Source organism: Physeter macrocephalus, chromosome 14 (genome assembly GCF_002837175.3).
Source record: "Physeter macrocephalus isolate SW-GA chromosome 14, ASM283717v5, whole genome shotgun sequence".
Classification (NCBI taxonomy): domain Eukaryota; kingdom Metazoa; phylum Chordata; class Mammalia; order Artiodactyla; family Physeteridae; genus Physeter; species Physeter macrocephalus.
Window position 1 is genome coordinate 16306117 of NC_041227.1, and position 22111 is coordinate 16328227.

Sequence of the window (22111 nt, forward strand, 5' to 3'; positions counted from 1 at the left end):
TTGTTTGGTATTGTGGAGATGTATTTTCATGAGAAGTTCCTGAAAGTTGGGTTACTGGGGTCAATGGGTAAATGCATATGCATTTTTGTTAGATGATGACAGATACTCCTCCATAGAAGTCCTTATCATTTTACATTTTCATCAGCAATGTAGATTTGTTTAATCTTAACACCAAACATGAAAAAGCAAACAGTATCATTTTTCTTATTTTGCAATAAGGAATGTAGATTCCCATATAATTTATAATAATTGTATAAAAATCTAATTGATTATAATTAATCATATAGTATATATTAACATAATATGCTTAATCACATTTAATGTATCCTTAATCACATATAATACTTATATTATTGCATTTAGTATAAGACATGTACTTTCATCATAGAGAAAACTGATATTTTAGGAATGAGTGCTTGTATTTTATGTGCATTTCTAACAAGGTTAATTATCTGGTTTCTCAGGTCACATGAAGCTAGAAGGAGGCTGCATGTTGCTAGGGACATGTACTTGTACAGTGACAAGAAACAGTAACAAGAGGCTGCATGTTGCTAGGGACGTATACTTGTACAGTAACAAGATGCAGTAACAAGAGGCTGCATGTTGCTAGGGATGTGTACTTGTACAGTAACAAGATGCAGCACATAAAATCTGGAAAAGAGGACAGTGAGAAGAAAAGTATAAAAAGCGATAACAACAAGGCAATAAGTAATGAAATCCATAGTCATTCAGTTAAGGATAAAAAGCTATACACATCTTAGTACGTGCTGAGCCATCATTTAATTAGGGCTCAGTACATTTTTAATGTTTGCAGAGATGACCTTGAGCTATCATAAAAGGTAAGGAGAAGTGCAATTACAGTTTTTGAATGTCCATTATGAACTAAGTGTTGTGCTGATATTCTTCATTCATACAGTCAGTTGCCAAATACTGTGATGTAGGTGCTACTGATACCGGGTGGAAGAGAAATCTGAGGCTCAGAGAGTTTAAGGAACCTGTCTAAGGCTACTAAGTAACAAATGGCAGAGCCAATAAGTAGATCTCAAAATCTTATCTGTGCTCTTCTCCCAACCCTATCTAAGATACAATCCTATTCCTGGCCAGTATCTCCCTAAACGCTCTCTCTGTCTTATCCTTTTCTGTAGTACTTATCATTACCTGAAATACTGTGTGTGTGTGTGTTTATTGTCTGCCTGGCACATAGTAGATGCTCATTAACTATTTGTTAAACAAATGAATAGCTAATATCGAAACCCATGCCTCTTTCATGATATCACGGGGCCCTGCTTATATATGCTAAAAAGGTAAAGACGTGTATAATATATTTTATTTACACTCAAAACCAGCTGATACTGGCTTGATAGAGCTAATCATTAGACTCTCTTCTAACCTCTGAACCCAGTGATATCACATTCACTGCTTAAAATCAACCACGGTGGAGATATTTATACCATGGAAATCAGGAAACATATTGAGGTTTTATTTTGTTTTGTTTTCCTGGAGAGCTGGCTGTGAAACATTTACTAATACCCCACTGTATAGTTCCATTAAAAAGGTATGTTTGACACCTTAAGATATAAAAATTTATCCAGAAAAAAATTATCTTTCCTCCAGCAAGACTGGAAATTACAAAGTGGATTGAAATTGTTTAAATCTTTCTTGTCTCTATAAGACTCACAGACTCCTCTGAGCCATTTTCAAATTATTTCAACTTTTAAGTTAGTTCTGAGCCTCTATAATGAACAACAACCAACTAACCAACAAATATGGCACCTGGAATGGAGAGGCAATAAATAAATAAATTTAAAAAAAAACAAAACAACCTAGACAAGATGATAGGAAGGAAAACTTGTGCTGACAGTGCAGGGCTCTGTGCTTTTACATAAACTGACTTGTTACTTCTCACAACTACCCTCAAAGTTCACCATTACCCCCACTTTTCAGACATGAAAATGGAGGGGAAGAAAGAAGAGGAAAGGATAAGACAGAAGAAGAGAGGAGAAAACTTCCCTTGATAACACTCTGTCCTCCTTTATGTTGAAATGAAAATTTCCCTTAAATTACCACCTGAGTTTTAGGCACAAGAAAACATCTGGTTTAATTACAGTGAATTTACATGAACCTACTGACAAGAAGCACAGTTAAAATTAGCAATTTTAGTGTGCTTTTTTTTTTTTAAAGAGAATGAAATTATAAAGTAATTAACCTTTGTTGTAGAACTCTATCAAAGGGATGGAAAGTTCCGTGCTGTTAGATAGAAAAAGAAATGAAATTGTGGGGAGGGAATATGTGGATCCACTAAAGAATTATGAAGAAAAAAAAAGAAGGGTAAAGCAACTTAGAAGATAAGACAAAACAGGAATCTTTCCTCAAGAAGTCTTTTCACAGTGAGTAAGACGGGGAAGAAAAAGACTTAGCTGAATCAAAAGAAAGTACAGTTAGCCCTCTGTATCCGTGGGTTCCATATCTGTGGGTTCCATATCCGCAGATGGATTTCGAAATCAATGCACGGTTGGTTAAATCCTCCCACGAGGAACCCCCAGTGTGGAAGGTCAACTGCACTGCGCCGTTTTATATGAAGAATTTATATAAATTTATATTTATATAAATTTATATAAAGAATTTAGCTTCAGTGGAGGGTCGACTATAAGTCGGCTTCATGAAAAAGGACTTCTTGACTTGTGGAGTGGTAGTGTGATGTGGTGAAAAGAGCCTCAGCCTGGGGCCGAGATGGGCTGATTTTTCCACTAGTAGGTGACTTTAGTGTGACCGTCTTTCAGCTTTTCTAAACCCACATGTCTACCAGCTGATGGAAGAAAAGGGTGATTCAGAAAATACTTTGGAGTCAGAGGGATCTGGGCTATATCTAGGCTCCATTCACTACTTTGTTGTGTAACCTTGATTAAATTACTTGCATTCTGTACATTTTAGTGCCCCCATCTGTAAAATGGGCATGGTCATCCCACCAGTTTCTATATGGTGTCCTACGTGAAAGTCTATACATAAAGCATTTAATTTACTCTCTGCCAAGAACTGTATTAAGTGCTGTGTGGACAGTACCAGCCTCAGCAGACTGCTTTTTAACCGAGGGTGTGTGACTTGGAAAAACCAAACCAGTGATCTATGCAAGATTTCTGTTAGTTATGGGCAGGGGACCATCTTAAAATTACCTATAATACCTCTGTAATCCTAATTTCAAACATCTCACTCTGACCGTAGAAATGAATGGGTGTGACAGTGTTCCAGTAGAATTTTATTTACAGAACAAGCAGCTGGTTGCATTTGGCAGTGGCCATAGCTTGTTGACCCTTGATCCACACTCATTCCTCTAATTATTTCCTCCAGTCCTTTGGCTTTAAAATCTATCCATATGCTAATGATTTCTCCAGTTGACGTCTCCAGGCCAGACCTCTCCCCTGCCCTCCGGAGTCATTTATCCAAATTATCCAGTCATTTATCCTGTTAGACCTGTCCACCTGCATTGCTAATCAGCCACTGGAATTAAACACGTCCACAGCTGGCCTGATCATCCTTCAGCCACCACCAATCTCATTCTCCTGATGCTCTTCTCCAATTCAGTTAATGGCAACTCCATTGTATCAGTGGCTCAAGTCAGAAACCTTGATTCCTCACTTTTGTCACATCTAAAGCCCTGGATTGTAAACTCCAGGGAACACACCTATTCTCTATGATTGGCGCCCCCTTGCTTTGTGCAAAGCATCCCTGTTCACTCCCCACATCCCATCCATAAGCACATTCTCTTGACTCGTCCTTCAATATATAGCAAGACCTGGATCTTTTTTTTTTTTTTTTTTTTTTTTTTGTGGTATGCGGGCCTCCCTCTGCTGCGGCCTCTCCCGTTGCGGAGCACAGGCTCCGGACGCGCAGGCTCAGCAGCCATGGCTCACGGGCCCAGCCGCTCCGCGGCACGTGGGATCCTCCCAGACCGGGGCGCGAACCCGGTTCCCCTGCACCGGCAGGCGGACGCGCAACCACTGCGCCACCAGGGAAGCCCCTAGACCTGGATCATTTTTAACAGCCTCTACTGCTAGCTCTTTGGTCCAAGCCACTGCAGTCTCCAACCTGTATTATTAGAGTGGCCTCCACAATGGCCTTTCAGCTTTAGCCCTGGCCCCTGCTCTGTTTTCTCAACACAGCGGCCAGAAGGATCTTATTAAACCATGAGGCAAATCACAACATCACCCCTCTGTGCATAACCTTCCAGTGGTTTCTTGTGTTACTGAGATTAAAAGCACAAGTCCTTAGGATGGCTCACGAGGTCCTATGTGACCACAGTGATGTGGAAAACTTGGCCTCTGTGTACTGGTGCCAAATCGAATCTCAGAGTTTTGGGTAAAGTAGAAAAGACTAGCTTTACTAGCTTTACTGCTTTGCCAGGCGAAGGGGAACACAGCGGGCTCATGCCCACCAAAATCTGTGTCCCCCAATCCAGGAGGATTTGGTGAGGAGTTTTATAGCAGTAGTTCAAGGGTGGGGTTGCTGATAAGACTAGGGTGTGCGAAGGGCCTGCACTCCTTTAATCTGATTTCAGGTAGTCTCCTCCTAATGAGCCTTTCTGGTTCCTTTAATTTGGCCTCAGGTAGTCTCTTGATGAGGTTATCAAGCTGTGATCTTCTTTGGAATGAAGAATGCTAACATCTTACATTTGTTGGGGGTTATAGTTCTGTAAAGAGCTCAAAGATATTGTTCCGTGCATCCCTTGAGGCAGAACCAGGACCCTGCCCCAAGGCTGCACTGTTGTTTCTTGGCTTCTCCTCCCTTGTCTCTGTCTGCATCCCCTCCCTTCCCTGATTATTACCTGTTTGAAGCTGCCCTTTGGAACTCAGGGCAGGTCAGGGAGGCTAGACTCTGTTCCCTACAAACAAGGAACAGGGGGCACAGAAAGGCTTCTGTGCCCAGGAGCCCCACAGGGTCCTGCCTGGCTTTAATACTACCACTTTTCTGGTTGCCTGTCTGACCTCATCTTCTTCTATGTCTGCCTTACTACATAAATCCAGTCACTGTTCTCCTCAAATGTGCCAGGTGTGTCCCTGCCTCAGGACATTTGCATTTGCCATTCCTTCTGACTAGAATAATCTTCCCACAAAAAAACAGGGCTGGTTTCTTCACCTCCTTCATGTCTTCGCTCAAATGTCACCTTTCAGGTGACTCTTCCTCAACCTTTCTATTATAAACTGGACTTTTCTAACACCAGACTCCTTGTCCCTCTTCCCTGCTCTGTGTATCTCCCTAGGATTTATCATTTGACATGCTGCCTCTTTCACTCTACATTTAGTTATCTCTCTTCTCCCGCTTGCATGTATACCAAAGAGACAATGATGGGTTTTTTCTATTTTTGTTTACTGGTACCTCCAAGCACTTAGAACAGTGCCAGGTAGATAATAGACATGTGATAAATATATTATTGAATGAATGAATCATGAGAATCTCCTCAAAGACAAAATAGATTTTTAAATAATTTACGATAGAAATCAGAAGAAAATTTTAGAAAGCTGTTAAATCTGCTCAGTAAGCTACGAGAAGATACGGCTTCTATGATTAGCAGTACGACACTATTCAAGAGACTATAGATAGATGGAAGGACACCAGAGGAAATAGTAACAATTCTGATTCTGCAAAAGAATCAAATTGGTGATCTCCAGGCTGCACTAGAGCAGTTCTCAGAGAATGTGATGGGACCGGGAGAGGAGCAAACACACAGAGTGTGAATCACCACAATAGCTATGAAGGAGGTACTATTTTAATCCTCATTTTAAAGTAAGGAAACTGAGTCATTTTAAAGTAAGGGAACTGAGTCACAGAGAGGCTAAGCAACTTGCCTCAGGTTGTACAACAAATAAGTGGTGAGAATGGGACATAAACCCAGGCAGTCTGTCTCAGCCCATGATGTTAGTACTACGTTACATGTCTGCATGATGAAAATGAGAGTTTTGACTCAAGATGGTCATCTGATCATTCTTCTTAAACTACCTTCCCAAAGGAATAGAAAAATGCCTTTCATTCTGCCCTGAGAACTATAAGAGGATGCCATACCCATGCCAGAGGAATTAATGCAGAGCAATGTTGGGTGAGGGGGACCTACATGGAGAAAAGATGACTGAGCTGTGACTTCACCAAAAGAAACCACCCCCTCCACTGCCCCCCAGTCCCTTGGGGCACAATTGCATAAATACCCTCAAACTCTGCCCAAGGTTAAAGGCGAGGGTGGGCTATGGAGCTGATAGGAGTTGGGGGTGTCAGGGGTTCAGGAGATCTTAATGTTGAGGCATCTTTATATGCCAGTCCACAGAGCAGAGGATGAGAGCCCTTGGTCCAAGCCTGCAATGTGGTAAATCAGGAAAGCAGAGGGATTTGAGGAAAGAGTATCTTTGGGAAGAGACATTCCAGTTAAAGGTAGGGGCAGTGCTCCAGGTAACTTCAGGCTGCTCCTTCAAAAACCAAAGTAAGTCCTCTTTTTGAAAAGAAGCTTCCTGTTGTGTGGTCATTTCTTTTCCGTAACCTTCCCCCACTAACCCTCACCTCCAAGCAAGCGGACCCCTTATCTGGCTAAGTAATGATGGGCATATCTAAATTTTCCCTTTCCCTCTGGGTTAAAAATATTTAAAACAGGGGCTCATATAATCACTAGCAGAACATATCTCAGCCCACCAAACTAGACCAGCCTGTTCCAGCTCTTGTAAGGTTGCATAAAGAAAGGTTACTGGACAGATGGAAAAATACTTTCATTCTTATTAAAGAGGAACAATCTTTTAATGCAAAGCAAATGTCCCTTAAGAATTACAGCAAGAAACAAGATTTAAAAACACAGTAAAATCCACATTCTTAACAGAATGTAAAAATAAATGCTGGGTTAGAACATGTTCATGGAATGGAAATTAGTGATGTAAAGAAAGAGGTTAGTTCTCCCAGACTGGGCTTTGTAAAACAGTTTAGCACTATTTATTATATTTATTATTTTTATTTAATAATAAACTCCATAGTGCTTAGGGATGTGTGTTTAAGGAAGAAAAACTATAATGAAAAGCAAGGTCATGATTGTTAAGAAGTTAAGAGAGCTTTTACCTTTTGCGGGTATGAAGTTGTCTGTTGATAAATTAATGAGATGTGTATTTGTTTTATATGCTTGTATACTGGTTCTTTCACAGTAAAAAAGTTAAAATGTGGATATTAAATATCCTTTTAGACCAGTAAATTTGACGTTTATGGGCTATGAAAAAATTCCTAGCAAAATATAAATGTAAAAACTTGACTAAAGGGTGAAAATGTATATAATTCTACAACAAATAGAGAAATATAATCAGTAGTTTAAACTTTTCCAACAAAAACACACCAGGCCTAGGTGGTCTTACAGGTGCAATCAGACAAATACTCAAGGAACTGGTAATCCCAGTCTTGCATCTATACTTTCAGAGAGAAGAAGAAGAAGGGACACTCCTCTCCTCATTTTAGGATACCAGTTTATCCTTAATATCAAAACCAGGCAAGCTTATTATGAGAAAAAGGACAATTAGATGCAAATCCCCCAAACAAAATATTAACAAGCAATCCAGCACTGTGTACAACTAGGAAAAAAAAAGTTTTATTTTAGGAAATTAATATAATATTTGTTCAACATTAACAAGTACATTACTGCAATTCACTACTTTAACAAAGTAAGAGAGGGCAAAAACATATCATTACTACAATGGGTACAGAAAAAGCTTCAGTTAAAGCTCAGCATGACTTAAAAAGAAAATATCCATGTATACCAGGAATAAAAAAGACCTTCTTACCCTGATAAAGGGTAACTATAAGAAACTTACAAACACCACACCCAAGGATGAAATAATAAAATCATTTCCTTTAAAGTTGGAAAGCACACAGATCCTTATCATTATCTCCACTAAATATTGTATTGGTGGCTTTGGTAGAAGACAAGAAAATTAAATAAATAGTTAAGAGATTGGAAAAGAACAAAATTATCATTAACTGCAGATGCTATGGTTATTTATTAGATACCCCAGAGAAATTTACACACAATTCATTAGAATTAATAAGAGAATATAGCATGTTTGACAAAGAACTCAACATTAAAAAATCAGTTGCATTTCCATTCACCTAAAAAGTATGTGTTTTTTTTAAGATACTATTTATGATACCAATAAAAATACATGGTTTTTAGGAATAAACCTAACAAAAAGATTTCAAGATGTATAGTATATGTAAATGTATAAAGCACTGAAGGACATTAAAGAAGACCTAAGTAAGAGATACACCATGTTTATACATAGGAAAACCCAATTTATAAAGCCATAATATATAAAGACATTTATGGTCTCCCAGTTGATCTATAATTCATGTGACTTCAATAGAAAAATGAGACTTTTGTTTTGAAAATTTACAAGCTAGTCCTAAAATGTATATGCAAGGAGAAAAGACAAGAATAGTAAGACAGCCCTGAAAACAAAATGCATATTTGCAGGCCTTTCTCTACCAGCTACAAAACTTACAAATCTTTGTTAATTAAGAAGACATGGTATTTCTAATTCAAAAAGATACATGCACCCCAATGTTCATAGCAGCATTATTTACAGTTGCCAAGGTATGGAAGCAACCTAAGTGTCCATCAACAGATGAATGGATAAAGAAGATGTGGTATATACACAGAATGGAATACTTTTCAGCCATAAGAAAGAATGAAATAATGCCATTTGCAGCCACGTGGATGGACTTGGAGAGCATTATGCTAAGTGAAAGACAGACAAAGACAAATACTGTATGATATCGCTTATATGTGGAATCTAAAAAATACAACAAACTAGTGAATAAAACAAAAAAGCAGGCTCGCAGATATAGAGAACAAATTAGTGGTTACCAGTGGGGAGAGGGAACAGGGAAGGGCAATATCAGGGTAGGGGGAAAAGGGGGTTATTATGGGATTTTATGAAATCGTGTGTGTTAAACTTTTGAAAATTGTAAAGCACTATAGAATTTAAAGAATCATTCAATTAATAAAAAAGGCATGATACTGACACAGGAATAGTCAATACAACAATTGAAAAAATAGAACGTAGAAATGGACACATACATACGTGGAAATGTGATGGAAGGCAGAGGGAGCATATGGCAGATCAGTTAAGTAAATTAAGATGTGTTTTCCTTAAGTAGTGCTAGGATAGAGAGGAAGAATTGAAATTAGATCCCTACCTCACGCTATACGTGAAAACACAATTACAGATGAGTTGAAGACATTTTATAAAAGGTATGACTTTAAAACTGAAGAAGTTTAAGGGAATATTCTTATGACTTCAGGGTAGAGAAAGTATTTCTTAAATAAGAATATTTTATTTGGATTTATTTTTTTTGTTTGCATTTATCTGATCCTGAGATAAGGATTCAAATGCAAGTGGTTTATTTAGGAGATGGTCCAGGACGCACTGGTAAGTAGAGAGAAGTGAATCAGGGAAGGGAAGGAAGCCAATAAAACATGTATTATCAAGAAAATTACCATGGGAATCACTGGGTTTTAGAGCAGCGCCACTCCACCTGTAATCCAGAGACCAGCACTGACTCATGAACTCTTTCAGGTCCTTGTCAAGATAATTACAGAAAAAGAGATTAAGTATTTTAAAGGAGGAGCTTGCATTTTCTATGTTTTTATATTTCACTTTTACTTTTTGATTTTACTTTCCTATTCTTTTTAAAAATTTTATGATAGTATCAGTCCACAGTGGGTTGAAAATAATATTAAGAAAATTAATAATAATAATAATGATAACAATAACAAGGGTTTTGGTATTTGAGGTAGTTTGAGAAATAGTACTAGAACATATCTCAGAGTTAACCCAACCAGTGGTGAAGAGACCAGAATATTCATACATTAACTTCCTTTCATTGCTTGAAGAATGTTTTGGGGCCATTAACTCTGGCACTTTTTGCTTACCCTGTGTGGAGACCAAGTTTGCTTCCACAGCCTTCAAGTAGAGTAGCAAGTGTTTTGCAGCGAGCATCAGTATATGGGCAGTAAGCACAACAGCATCTGCTGCTATTTTTTTTCCATCTTTGTTGAGGTATATTTGATAAATAAAATTGTATATATTTAAGATCTACAACATGATGATTTGATATAGGTATACATTGTGAAATGATTACCACTATCAAGTCACTAATATTTCTTTTCCACATACAAAAAAAAAGAAAAACTGATAAATTTGACCACAGCAAAATTAAGAACTGATCTTTATCCAAAGGTAACATAAAGGGATAGGGAAGACAAAAACCAAGAGATTTTTATAACACACATAGCCAATAAAAGGATCCATAGCAAAGATAAGCAAAGAATCTCTACAAATCAAGAAGAAGACAATAATGTCCAAAAAACACTAAAAGATGCTCATCCTCTTTAGAAAGCAGACAAAAACAAATAAAATCTCAATGATCTATCATTTCACACTTACCAGATGGTCTAGAATATAAAAACCTTACAATACCAAGTGTTTGTAAGGATGTAGAGACATAGGAGCTTTCCGAACATTGTTGGAGGGAGTGTACGTTGCTGCCACCACTTTGGAAAATCATTTGGCGTTACTCAGGAAAGCTGAAGACAGATACTGCCCTTAGTCTGCCTATCCTATTTCTAGGTATACCTTAGTGAAATCATATATATTTTCAACCAAATGTACAAAAATATTCATAGGAGCAATGCTGTAAGATAGCCCCATCGGGAAATAGTCTTAATGTCTGCCTATAGTAATAAATAAGAAACACAGAAAATAAATAAGACTCTATTCATAAAATTTAGATGAGTGAAATACAACTACGTGCATTAGTGGGGATGAATCTCAAAACAGCACTGAGTGACAAATGCAAATCATGCAATACAAACGCTCAGTTTTATGTATATAAAGGAAACCAGGAAAAACTAAATGATATTTTGTCTTGAGATAGATGTATATACTTATAACTCCAAATAAAGAGAATGATTAACATAAAATTCAGGATAATATGCATTTTTTTTGTTCATGGAGCGGAGAGTAGGAATCCAGAGTGTAAGGCACAAAGGATGCTCCAATGATACAGTGATGTTTTATTTCTTAGATTGGATAGTGGGTACATGCATGTTCATTTCATAATTATTATTTAAATATACACTTGTTACACATAATTTTGTCTTATGTTTCATAAGAGAAACTCCTTAATGTAATGCAAAAATAGTATGAACAAAAGTAATAAAATCCTAGGAATACAGTTTGTAAGAAATGAAATAACATTTTTAACTGGGAGACCTAAAAAGAAAACATTAAGAAATGAGAATTAATACAATATTACTGGCAGGAGGACTTGTTATAAAAAAGGTGTCATTTGTCCCCCAGAGAAGTGAAGAATGCAAGGGAAATAAAGATTCTGACGGAACATTTTTGAAATTTTGTAAAATTATTCCAGTATTCTTCTGGAAGAATACATGGGTAGTGATAGTCCAGAAAACTTTGCAAAAGAATGATGATATTTGGAAAGGACCTGTTCTACTGAATATTAAAACATGCTATATCAACACAACAGAGAGATACCGTCAGAATAGAAGCTATGACTCAATGAAATAGAGCGGAAAGCCAACAACATACGCTAGAATATAAAATAATTTAATGTGATAGTAAAATGGCATTTTAAATCACTGGGGAAAGTTTTGACTAGTCAATTTATTGTCCTAAGAATATTGTAAAGAACTCTTGTGAGATTTCCATTGTGTACAGTACATAAAATTGATCCCAGATGGATTAAAGCCTTAGGTTTAAAAAGAAAAAGTTGGGAATAAAGCGTAAAATAGAAGGCAGAAAATACAGATGACTCTTCATCTGATGTTGGGTAGAAAAGAGAATTTGCTCTGAGCTAGTACGAAAGGAGGAGCCCAGGCGGTGGTCCTAGCTTGATACTCCCCATCCCAGCCTGCATCTGATACAGCCTTCTTAGTGAGCAGCACCAGCATCTCTCTGTTCAGCTCACCTTTCACCTCTTAAAGCTTCTCCAGATCCCTGACGAAGCTCCTCCTCCAGGACACTTTGGTTTCACTCTCTCTTCTCAAGAAAGTAGAGCCATTTGAGGACACCTCAACCACCCTCTCCAGAGCACTTGCACATTTTCTTCCTCTTATCTCACAGAGGGAAGGATGCTCTCTTTCCACCCACCCCTGCCCTGGCATTTTCAGGACCCTACTAATGTCAGTTGTTTCCTCTCTCTTTCCTACCCTTCTACCTCTTACGTCGATTTTGGATTTTTTCCTGGTTGCCTTTAATCATGCTATCACCTCTCCCTCTTTGGGAGGGGGCAGTACTTTAGCTCCATGTCTCATTCCTGCTCCTTCTTGCATTGGCCTCCCCTTCACAGCCAAAATGTTTACTCATCTCAACACAAGGAAACATTTTGTTGGTTTGTTTACTCACCTCACCTTCCACTCTCTTCTCCACCCATTAAAGGATGACTTATGACCCCAGTGTTCTCCCTAAATTACCCTTGCTCAGTTCACAAGTAACCTTGAAGACACTACATTCAATGAGCGAACAGAAGGTTGCATCTTACTCGGCATCCACACCTGTCACTGTTAACCAGTACTTTTTTGCTCCTCCCTTGGTTGCTTCAGTGACAGCCCACCTTCTGTCTGTTTTCTGTTGCCTCTCTGAACACGGCTTCCCCGTTTCCGAGTTTCTTTGTTTTCCTTGTTAAGTTTGGAGTTCCTCTTGCCTTAGCCCTAGACTTGCTACTTTTGTTCTCCTCTGCACTCTGGCTACAAGATCTATTCCCTGCCCATGGCTTCAGGGCCTAAACATCACTACCCACTGCCCCCACCCCACTGCTACAGCATTGCCCCCTGGGTGTTCTGCATACTTGTCCAATGGATTATGACAGAACTGAGCTTGCCAGCTTCCCTTCCAAGACTAGGCATCCTCTAAGGCTCCTTTTCTATGAACAACCTCTGATCCACCCCATTGGTATGAAACAGAAGAGCTGGGGTTTTCCTTGACACGTCTCTTTCCTCCATCACCACCAAATCACAGGAGCTCCCCCATATCTCTGACACAGTCTAATTCTCGTCTACACTACCATCACCCTGGTCCAAGCTACCATCTTCTCTCCCCAGGATGGCTTTTCTCCTTCCACACTTTCCTCCACAAAACCATCCACTGCACTCCAACACCCACCCTCCCCAGGATTGTTCTAGTAGCTTCTACTTATCCATCGACCCTAACTTACTTTCCACTCAGTATCCTGATTTGCCAAGCTAGATTTTCTCTGCTGGTTATAATTCTTCCAACACCTTATGTGTTTACCTCAAAGTCCTGATAACAACATTTAAAACCTAATTATGAGTGCAATTATTTATTTAATGTAGTCTCCCTTTCCAGAATACAAGCTTTATCAAGGATTTGACTATATCTTTCTTTGTCCCCGGTGTATCCGTAATGTCTATCACCAAGTCCCTTGGTCATATTAAGTATTCAATAAATATTTGTGGAAAGGATGACGGGATAAGGAAAAGCAATAAGAGATCTGAATACTTAGAAGTTTCTACATACCTAAAAGATTTAAAAAGCAAATGAAGAACTGACCAAAACTATTGTAACCTATGCAAAAAAGCTTAAGTTCTTAAGAACAGATTATAAATCATAAGACAATGATGAACAGAAATGAAGAGCCATCCAGGAAAATGAGCACAGGGTATAGAGAGCATGTTCATAAAAGAATCAATGCAAATGGCCAATTAAACTGAAAAACAAATCTGTGCTCTCCAGTATTCTAAAAAAGATACAACTACATATGCTTAATCTTTTAAATAGTCGTTGTTGTCATGGATTGGGAATTGGCATATCCTTCTGTTTGGGGAGCCCGGAATTGTGTGAACTTTCTGGAAGGCAATCTGGGAATATGTGTCAAAAGCCTTAAAGATAAAATAGTTCATCTACTTTGGCCCAATAAATTAATTTCCAAGAATTTATCTTAGGGACATCAGCAGAGTTGCATTCAAATACTTATTTGTAAGAATGCTCATTTCAGTGTTATTATAATCATAAAGAATTCAAACCAACTTTAATGCCCAATAATAAAGGATTGGTGACTATGATGGGGCATATCCTACTCTAAGTAGCCTTTAAAATGCATGGCCCCAAAGAACATTTAAGGATTTTTTTTAAAACTGTTATCTGTTTAGCGATAAAAGAAGGTCACAACACAATATGCACAGTAGGAGTTTAATTTTTAAAAATAAAATATGTATATGCATAGTCATGTGAAAATACTGGAAAAGTATCTCCAGTTACAGGGATTATGAGTGATTTTGTTCTTTTCTTTTTTAAAAAAGCTTTTTTTGTAGATTCTTAATATTCAACAAATTCTGTGTATCATGTCCATAATGAGAAAAACTAAATATATTTTAATTTAACAATAGGGAACTGATTGCAACATATGGCCGTGGCTATATCTAGAGAGGCATAGCATGATGATTAAGAGTATATGCTTTGAAGCTCACAGACAGGTGTTCACTTCCCTCTTTGCAACTTAAGAGCCATATGACCTTGAGCAAGTTATTTAATTCTCTTAGCCTCAGTTCCCTTATCAGCGGAAAGGAGATAATACATACTGGGCAGAGCTGTTTTGTAGCTTAAATGAAATAATGTATGTAGAATTCTGATCACAGACTAAGCACTTAGTAAAAATACCTGCGTTTATAAAGCCAAAATATAAATAGATTCTGTAATGACTTACATGAATTCATGATCCTCTAGGGGGTTATAATGGGAAGTTGGGGGAATCATTATTTTATGGTTCAGCATCTTCCAGACTGTCATAATGATGGTGGAATTCAGCAGGAGGATGCTGGCAGGAAGACGTACCTGGGTACAGAAACAGCCCAGGAAAGGTTTTGCTCATTAGGGCAAAATGCCGGCATAGGTCATTGACTCATCTATTTGTCCAACCAGCAAATGGTTGTTATGCATCTACCATGTGTCAGGTGTCGGAGACTCAGCAGCGAGACAAATGAGCTGCCCTCTAATTAGACTGGTTTCAAGGCACATAGTTCCTGGTAGATTCAGGGATTAGGAAACTATGGAAGCACTTCCTGGTGCTGGAGAAAGCTTGACAGGTTTGGGAAAATGATAGTGACGTTCACGTTGCATTCCTCAAATACCAATCCTAAGGCAAGAGTCTAATTCCAGAATCGTACCGCTGGCAGGGCTGGGACCTACAGATGTCCTCTTTACCCTGGTCAGTTTTAGTTCCAGAATAAACTTGCTCAGAGCCTGCAGATGAAAGGCCATCGGTCTTCCAGAAAAATGGTTAGCCAACTATGGCCCATGGGTCAACTCCAGCCACTGCCTGTTTCTAGAAATAAAGTTTTTTTGGAACACAGACATGCCTATTTATTTATGGATTGTCTATGGATGTTTTTGTGCTACAGGTGCCAAAGTTGAGTAATTATAACAGGGACTGTATGGCCCACAAAGCCTAAAATATTTATTATCTGACCCTTTACAGGATAATTTTGCTGACTCCTGTTCTAGGTCAGTGAGGCTGGAGAAATTAGGTGGAAGGTGACATCAAGTTCCTAATTTTTTCCTTCTGTAGTTCCAGGAGCTGTTCCTCTAGAGTCCATCCAAGGGGGTCCCTTTGAGGAGAAGATCTACATCCAGTGGAAACCTCCCAATGAGACCAACGGGGTCATCACGCTCTACGAGGTAAGGAGGCCCCTGTGACTGTATCACTTGGCTTGGCTTTATTCAGTTTACTTCAGCCTGAAGTTGGCAAATACCTACTGTGTGCAGAGCTCCATCAAGGGCACAAAGGTGAGTGAGACACAACTTACTGGAAGGTTTCTGATAATACAGTGGGAAAAAAACACAGGGGCATCAACTGAGCTGTCTTGATAGCCCTAGTGACAAAGAAAATTGGGCATTGAAAGGATTATTGATCTCTTCAGCAAAGGCATTAGGACTCAAGGAGTCAGGTAGTCCTGGCACAGCTGAGCAGACCCAGGCCTGGCAAACAGTAGTTGCAGTTCCTCTGGAAAATCACAACACTCACATGATTCTCATGGTACCCATATCAGTCCCTGGGCTTCCAGAATGATCCCAATGTCATTCTCTAACTGGGGGTACACGATTCTTGAGCTTTAACATTGCTCTGTGGCTAAGGCATATGGTGGTGCCTTGGCCACAGAGCCAAGGTGATGGTGTTGAAAGCCCTTCTCCCAGGATTAGCAGGGTCTTATATCAGAGATGGAGCAGAATGTCCTTGGACAAGAATGCTCCCATCAAGCCAACACAATGTGGCTTCACTGAAAACTTTCAAAATTAGAATAAATGGTATAGAAGCTCATTGCAGAGCAAAAGCGAACAAACAGTAAAACTTCAATAAGGCTGATACACGTAAATACTAATATTGGGATATGGGCAAGATTGACTTCCCACCCCTTGTGTTCTAAGACACCACAAGATTGTTGATACAGATTATAATAAGAAAACGCAGCAATGCAGAGAAAGGGCATGGAAACTGAAGCTGGAAGGATGGAGTCTGGTATCCCAGTAGTCCTACCACCATCTCAAGTGACGTTTAGCAGGTTCTTCCTCTCTTCAAGCCTCAGTTTTCTCATCTGTAAGATGGGGGAGGTTAATCGTTGCTTCAGAGTTTCTCTAGGGAGTCTGAAGTGGGGAAAGGTGATAAGCATCCCAGGCTGAAATACACTATAGGCTCATGGAGGGACTAAAGACTCTCAGTGCTCATGCAGAAAGGTACACTTGTTGAGAGAGAGCTTGGGGAAGAATGTCCCCGCCATAAGGGAGGATGAGCTCTGGGGAGGAAAGTCAAGGAGTACTGATGAGGGAGAAATATTCAGGGTAAATCTGATGGACACAAATTCGCTAGAGAGACCTGGACAGACCTCAGAGCTGAGGGAAGAGAAAACTGTCTTATCATGTACAGGGTGCTGGAGAAAACACCTTCCGGAAACACCTCATCTCACTCCATGCAGCGTTCCTCAGAGGCAGAGCTGTGTAACATCTCCATCTTGGAACGTGGGCTTGGGAGAAGCATCCTTCCCAGGGATGCTGCCAAAGGAGAGGAGGTACACATACTGATAGACCTTGCCTGAGACGCATTCAAAACCTTATTAGGGAAGAGAGGGACTGGAAACTCAACTGAAACAAAACCCAGTCATTTAAAAGCTACACACTGTTCTTTGTAAAGCACAGGCTGCGATCATACACACTCACGTACACACAGATGAGATAGACATCTACCCACCTGCCCTTTGTAAAGCAGAGGGAAAGGACCCAGGACTTTCAGGTGTTAAGCTGCTTGGTGTTGTTATATAAATGGCTCTCAATGCCAGATGTTGAAGAGTTCTGGAATTCACCGGCCAGTGACATTTCAAATGGTTTGGGGGAACCAACACAGAGTACTTTACCGTCTTTTATTAACATTGTTTCATAGAAGACAATTTCAAACATATAGAAAGGACATAATCTCAGAATAAGAGGCAGTCCTTTAAATCGAATAAATTTAGCTTTATGGGTAACTCATGACATTCTCCTTAATTTTTCCTCATTTTGCCTTGAGTTGAGGACAGCCCTGGCGTGAAAAGACCCTGGTTCTTGTACCTACCTGCCTTTGGGAACCACAGGTCTAGGCCATGTTGCAGGTAGAGTCATATCTCTACACAGATTTCTTCCACAGGAGCAGTATCCCTCTTGCTCTAATAGGATTATGCACTGCGCTGGGCTAGGAAACCCTTGATTGTGATTCCACAGTAAGAAGAAAGAAATAGATGGAGAGAGAACAAGAGTGCAGACATAACTGTGAGTGAGACACACTGAGCAATAGCTCCCTGAAGGTGCTGCTGAACTCACGTTTGGCTGCTTTGCTGCTCGAAAGCCAATACTTGAGAGGCAGACGTTGGTTGGAAAGGAAAGTTTGCTTTATTCAGGAGGCTAGCAACCCGGGGAGAAGGCAGACTCATGTCCAAAAGCCAACTCCCCACTGCCAATCAGAGGGCAAGAGCTTCTAAAGGGGGAGTTTCAGGGATGTATAGGCGGAGGGAGGGCGTTAAGTGCAGCAGAGCACAGTGAGCTCTGACAGTCATCTTGGAATTGGTCATAGGGTGGTCTGATCAGCATCATATTGTTGTTTTAAGTACAGTTAATCTTCGGTTCCGGGGTCAGTTTGTTCCCATTTCCTTGAAGTTCGTTCTCGGAATTGTGTCAGATGGAGCAGCTTATGTCATGGCTACAGTCTGGTCATCGTGTAGTTAACTTCTTCCACCTGGTGAGAGTTTCAGTATCTGCAAGGTAGCTCAAAGAATGTGACTCAGAATATTATCTGTAGCCCTTGAGGAAGAACTAAAGGTCTTTGACTTTGCTTAATGGCTAAACTATTATTATTTTGTTTTATTTGACTGCTTTCATTTGTTTCTGCATTTCCTCACTTTAAATTTATTCTTTGGCTAAAGTTTTTCTACAGACAAGAGGCAGGCGGAGGACATGGGGGGTGGTTCTGTCCTGAGAAGGCCCCAGAGGGTCCTGCTCTGTTCCAAAGGTGGACTCGTAGATGGTACGCTGTCTGGAACTCTAGGCACAAAGGTGCACACAGATTAGGACAACGCACCTTTCTTCTCACTTCTCTGTGAACCCGGTGCCTTGTGGATATTCAAAGACCAGTTGCTGGGATATTGGCATTCCCATGAGGGACTCTACTGGAAACAGCTGTGGTGAGACACCTTCAGGTGGTTTCTTGGCTGCTCCTTGGGCTGTAATACAGAGAACCAGAGCTAGAAGGCGGCCGCTGTCTGACTTGTTTGAGCATTTGAGGTTACCTTTTGGGAATATGCCAAACTTCTGGGTTGACGCTGTGAAGGGACCTAAGGAGGTCATGGGCTTAGGCCTTATATTTTGACCATAAACCTGGCTGTGACCATGTGTTTCACAAACCAGTGAGGCCTCAGAAGGTAAGAATGTTGACTTTTGAGGTCAGGCAGCCTAGATCTGAATCCCAGCTCTGCACTTCCTTGCTGTGTAACCTTGGGTACATTAAGAAACTGCTTATTTATATTTATTAATAAACATAAATGTATGTTTAGTACTGTGTTTGGCATTTAGAAATAGCATTGAAAAATATTAGCTCTTGCCATTACATAAAGATGAGGCCACTGAGACTTGGAGAGGTGAAATGTAAAGACCAAGGTTATGCAACTCATGGGTCCTGAATTCAAGTGCAGGTGTCTTGCCCCTTATTCAGTGTGGTCCATGGACCAGCAGCATTGGCTTTACCTGGGAGCTGGTTAGAAATACAGCATCTCAGACCCCACCAGACTTCCTGAATCAGAGTCTTCATTTTACCAAGATCCCTGGGTGATTCACATGGGCATTAACGTTTGAGAAGCACTGCTCTAGACTGCACTATTCTTCAGAAAGTTTCAGCAGGATGGGGAGTCTCCCCCACGATGGGCTCAACCCAATCCTGCCTCAGATAGAGAGCAGGAGACCTTGCTTTTAAAGACATTTATGGGCTTCCCTGGTGGCGCAGTGGTTAAGAGTCCGCCTGCCGATGCACGGGACACGGGTTCGTGCCCCGGTCCGGGAAGATCCCACATGCCGCGGAGCGGCTGGGCCCATGAGCCATGGCCGCTGAACCTGTGCGTCCGGAGCCTGTGCTCCGCAACGGGAGAGGCCACAACAGTGAGAGGCCCGCGTACTGCAAAAAAAATTTTAAAAATAAAAAATAAAATAAAGACATTTATAACAGAACATGTGTTTATGAGGCAATTTCCAAATTTAATTAGATGAAACCAATTTGATTTTTTAAATTAGGTTCTGGTTATAATTTCTAGAGAGAAATCCATAAATTACAAATCACCTTCTTCTGATCTCAGAAAGTACATTTTGTGGCAAGGAAAATCAGACAACACAAATGGAAGAGAAATCCAGGATTGTCTGTGCCTTCCTATGAGCAACCTTGGACTCAGCAAAGTCAAAAGCCAAAAAAAGGAGGGAGTGAAGAAGAGTTATAACTTTAAATATTGTAAAAATTGTTAAACACAGCAGGTCTAAGTAGTATGTCATATGTTAAGATTAAATTCCCTTCCCCGTGGGTCCAAGTCATGACCTGTGGGCCCACCCTTGGACAGTTCTGCCCTCCAAAATCGGAATGGCTTCAATTATGTCCCATTCAGTCTCTGGGCTTCAGTCCCCTCTTTGTAATATGAAGGTGTCAAACTGTTCCAGACTTCTACTGGGTAAAAATCAAAGGGAAAGTAAATCCACGCCAATCCCACAGAACCAAAGTTTTACACCTCATTTTGGATTTGCTCTGCTGTTGAAAGCTTGCCTGTGGCCAGAGACTTCAAAGGCAAAGCAGTGATGACACTTGAAGGAAAACAGCTAGTGTGTCAAGGCCCTGCAGTAGGAATGACTCTGGCCTGTTTGACAAGTAGGAAGGAGGTCAGAGTGACTGAAGCCTCGTGAGCATGGAGGACAGTGATGAGGCCATGTGGAGAGTGGCTGGGCAGAGTCAGGTTATGCAAGGCTTCTAGAGTTTACGCTTTCTCCTGCGAGGAACAGAACACCCTAGGAGGATTTTAAGCAGAGGAGTGAAGGAATCATATTTACATTCTTAAAAAATCACCTGGCTGTTGTGTGGCTAGTGGCTGTGAGCACATAAGCATCTCAGGGACACCTGGAAAATGTGCCAGGAGGCAAGGACATTTAACTCATCTATGATACTGCAATGAGGGCTCAACTGTTTGCTGGAAGCCCTTGCATCCAGGTGGAAGAGGTGAAAACTTTGTCACATATGCTTTTTTCTTGCTGCCTCTTTCTGGACTTTGACACCTTCCTTTCAGTCAGGAGTTCTTATCTTGAAGAGCTCCCTGGAACCATGGACTTAGATTCTGGCCTCCCATCCCTAAGGGCTGGGAGTCTAGCCCCCTACCCTGATGCCACCCCAGGGCTGTGAAACGGCCCGATTCTCCAACAGCCACGACCTCTCTCCCTGCCCACTGAAGGGGGAGCTCAGAATGCTCATCAGAGCCCGCCGAAGCCAGCCTCGCCTCTGCTGCAGCAGGACACATCAGGATGCATAGCCCATGGCCTCAGATCTTCGGGAATTTGTATTTTAGTGGAGATGCAGGGTGCACTTCTCTGGTCACTTCCCCAGCAGGGTGACAGACAGTGCATGAAGAGAGGTCACGTCAAAGGCCTCATGCCTACACACCAGCAGATCAGCATCACCTGGGAGCAGGTCAGACATGCAGCATCTCAGGCCCCAGCTCATATCCACTGAATCAGTCTGTGTTTTAACAAGGTGACTCACACGCACATGAACATGGGAGAAGCACTGGTGTAAGACACATCCTAAACTGTCCTAATCTGGCTCTGGAAAGCTCTGCTTGATGCAGACGCTGCAGTCCTTGGATGAATAATGTGGCTGCTACATGAACTGAGGGATATCTCTGCTCACATGGGGTCCAGAGAGCTGAGGAGTTTCACCAGGGATGTGGAAAGCATGCTATTTGCATAGACTCTTCTGGAGCCCTACTTGGGTTTGATGGGATATCAGGGTGCCCCAATCAGGGCCTGTATGTGAAGAGGGTTGGCGTGGCCCCTTCCACTCTGACTCTGCTCTTGTGAACAACAGGACTCCCTAAAAGCAGACCAGGCAACTGCAGACAGGCATGCACAGCCAGAATGCGGTCACAGGGGAAACAGTCCAGTCAAACAGTTGCCTAAAAACTCCTCAGTAAAATCATTCAGAGACAAGCTGTTCAGAGTTCATGAAAAACAATAATCAATATGTGTTTCAATTCAATTAATTGTTCTCGTCTCTGTCCAAATATAAAGCAGTGTGAGGGAATTGGGCCAGAAGATGTTACACTGGCAACTGGATTAACGTGTGAAAATATTTAAAATTCAGACATGTGAAGCTTCCCAATAAGCCTTTATGTTTAGCAGTCAAAATCACTAAGTTTCTAATTACAGTGTATAAATCTGAGAAGCTTAAAGGGAATGAGAGGACCCTAATGAGGCAGGCATGGGTGTCTTGATTATGCTAGAGTTGATTGACATTTATCCTG

At 40.6% G+C, this 22111-nt stretch overlaps 1 protein-coding gene across 2 annotated transcripts in view; it reads left to right on the top strand.

Annotated features, from left to right (window-relative positions):
* PTPRT (protein tyrosine phosphatase receptor type T) overlaps nt 1–22111 on the top strand; it is a 1083615-nt gene that overhangs the window by 673106 nt on the left and 388398 nt on the right. For both annotated transcript variants that reach the window (XM_024128402.2, XM_024128403.2), the window contains exon 9: nt 15616–15725. In XM_024128402.2, coding sequence (XP_023984170.1) covers nt 15616–15725 — 110 coding nt within the window. The remainder of the gene's footprint in view (nt 1–15615; nt 15726–22111) is intronic.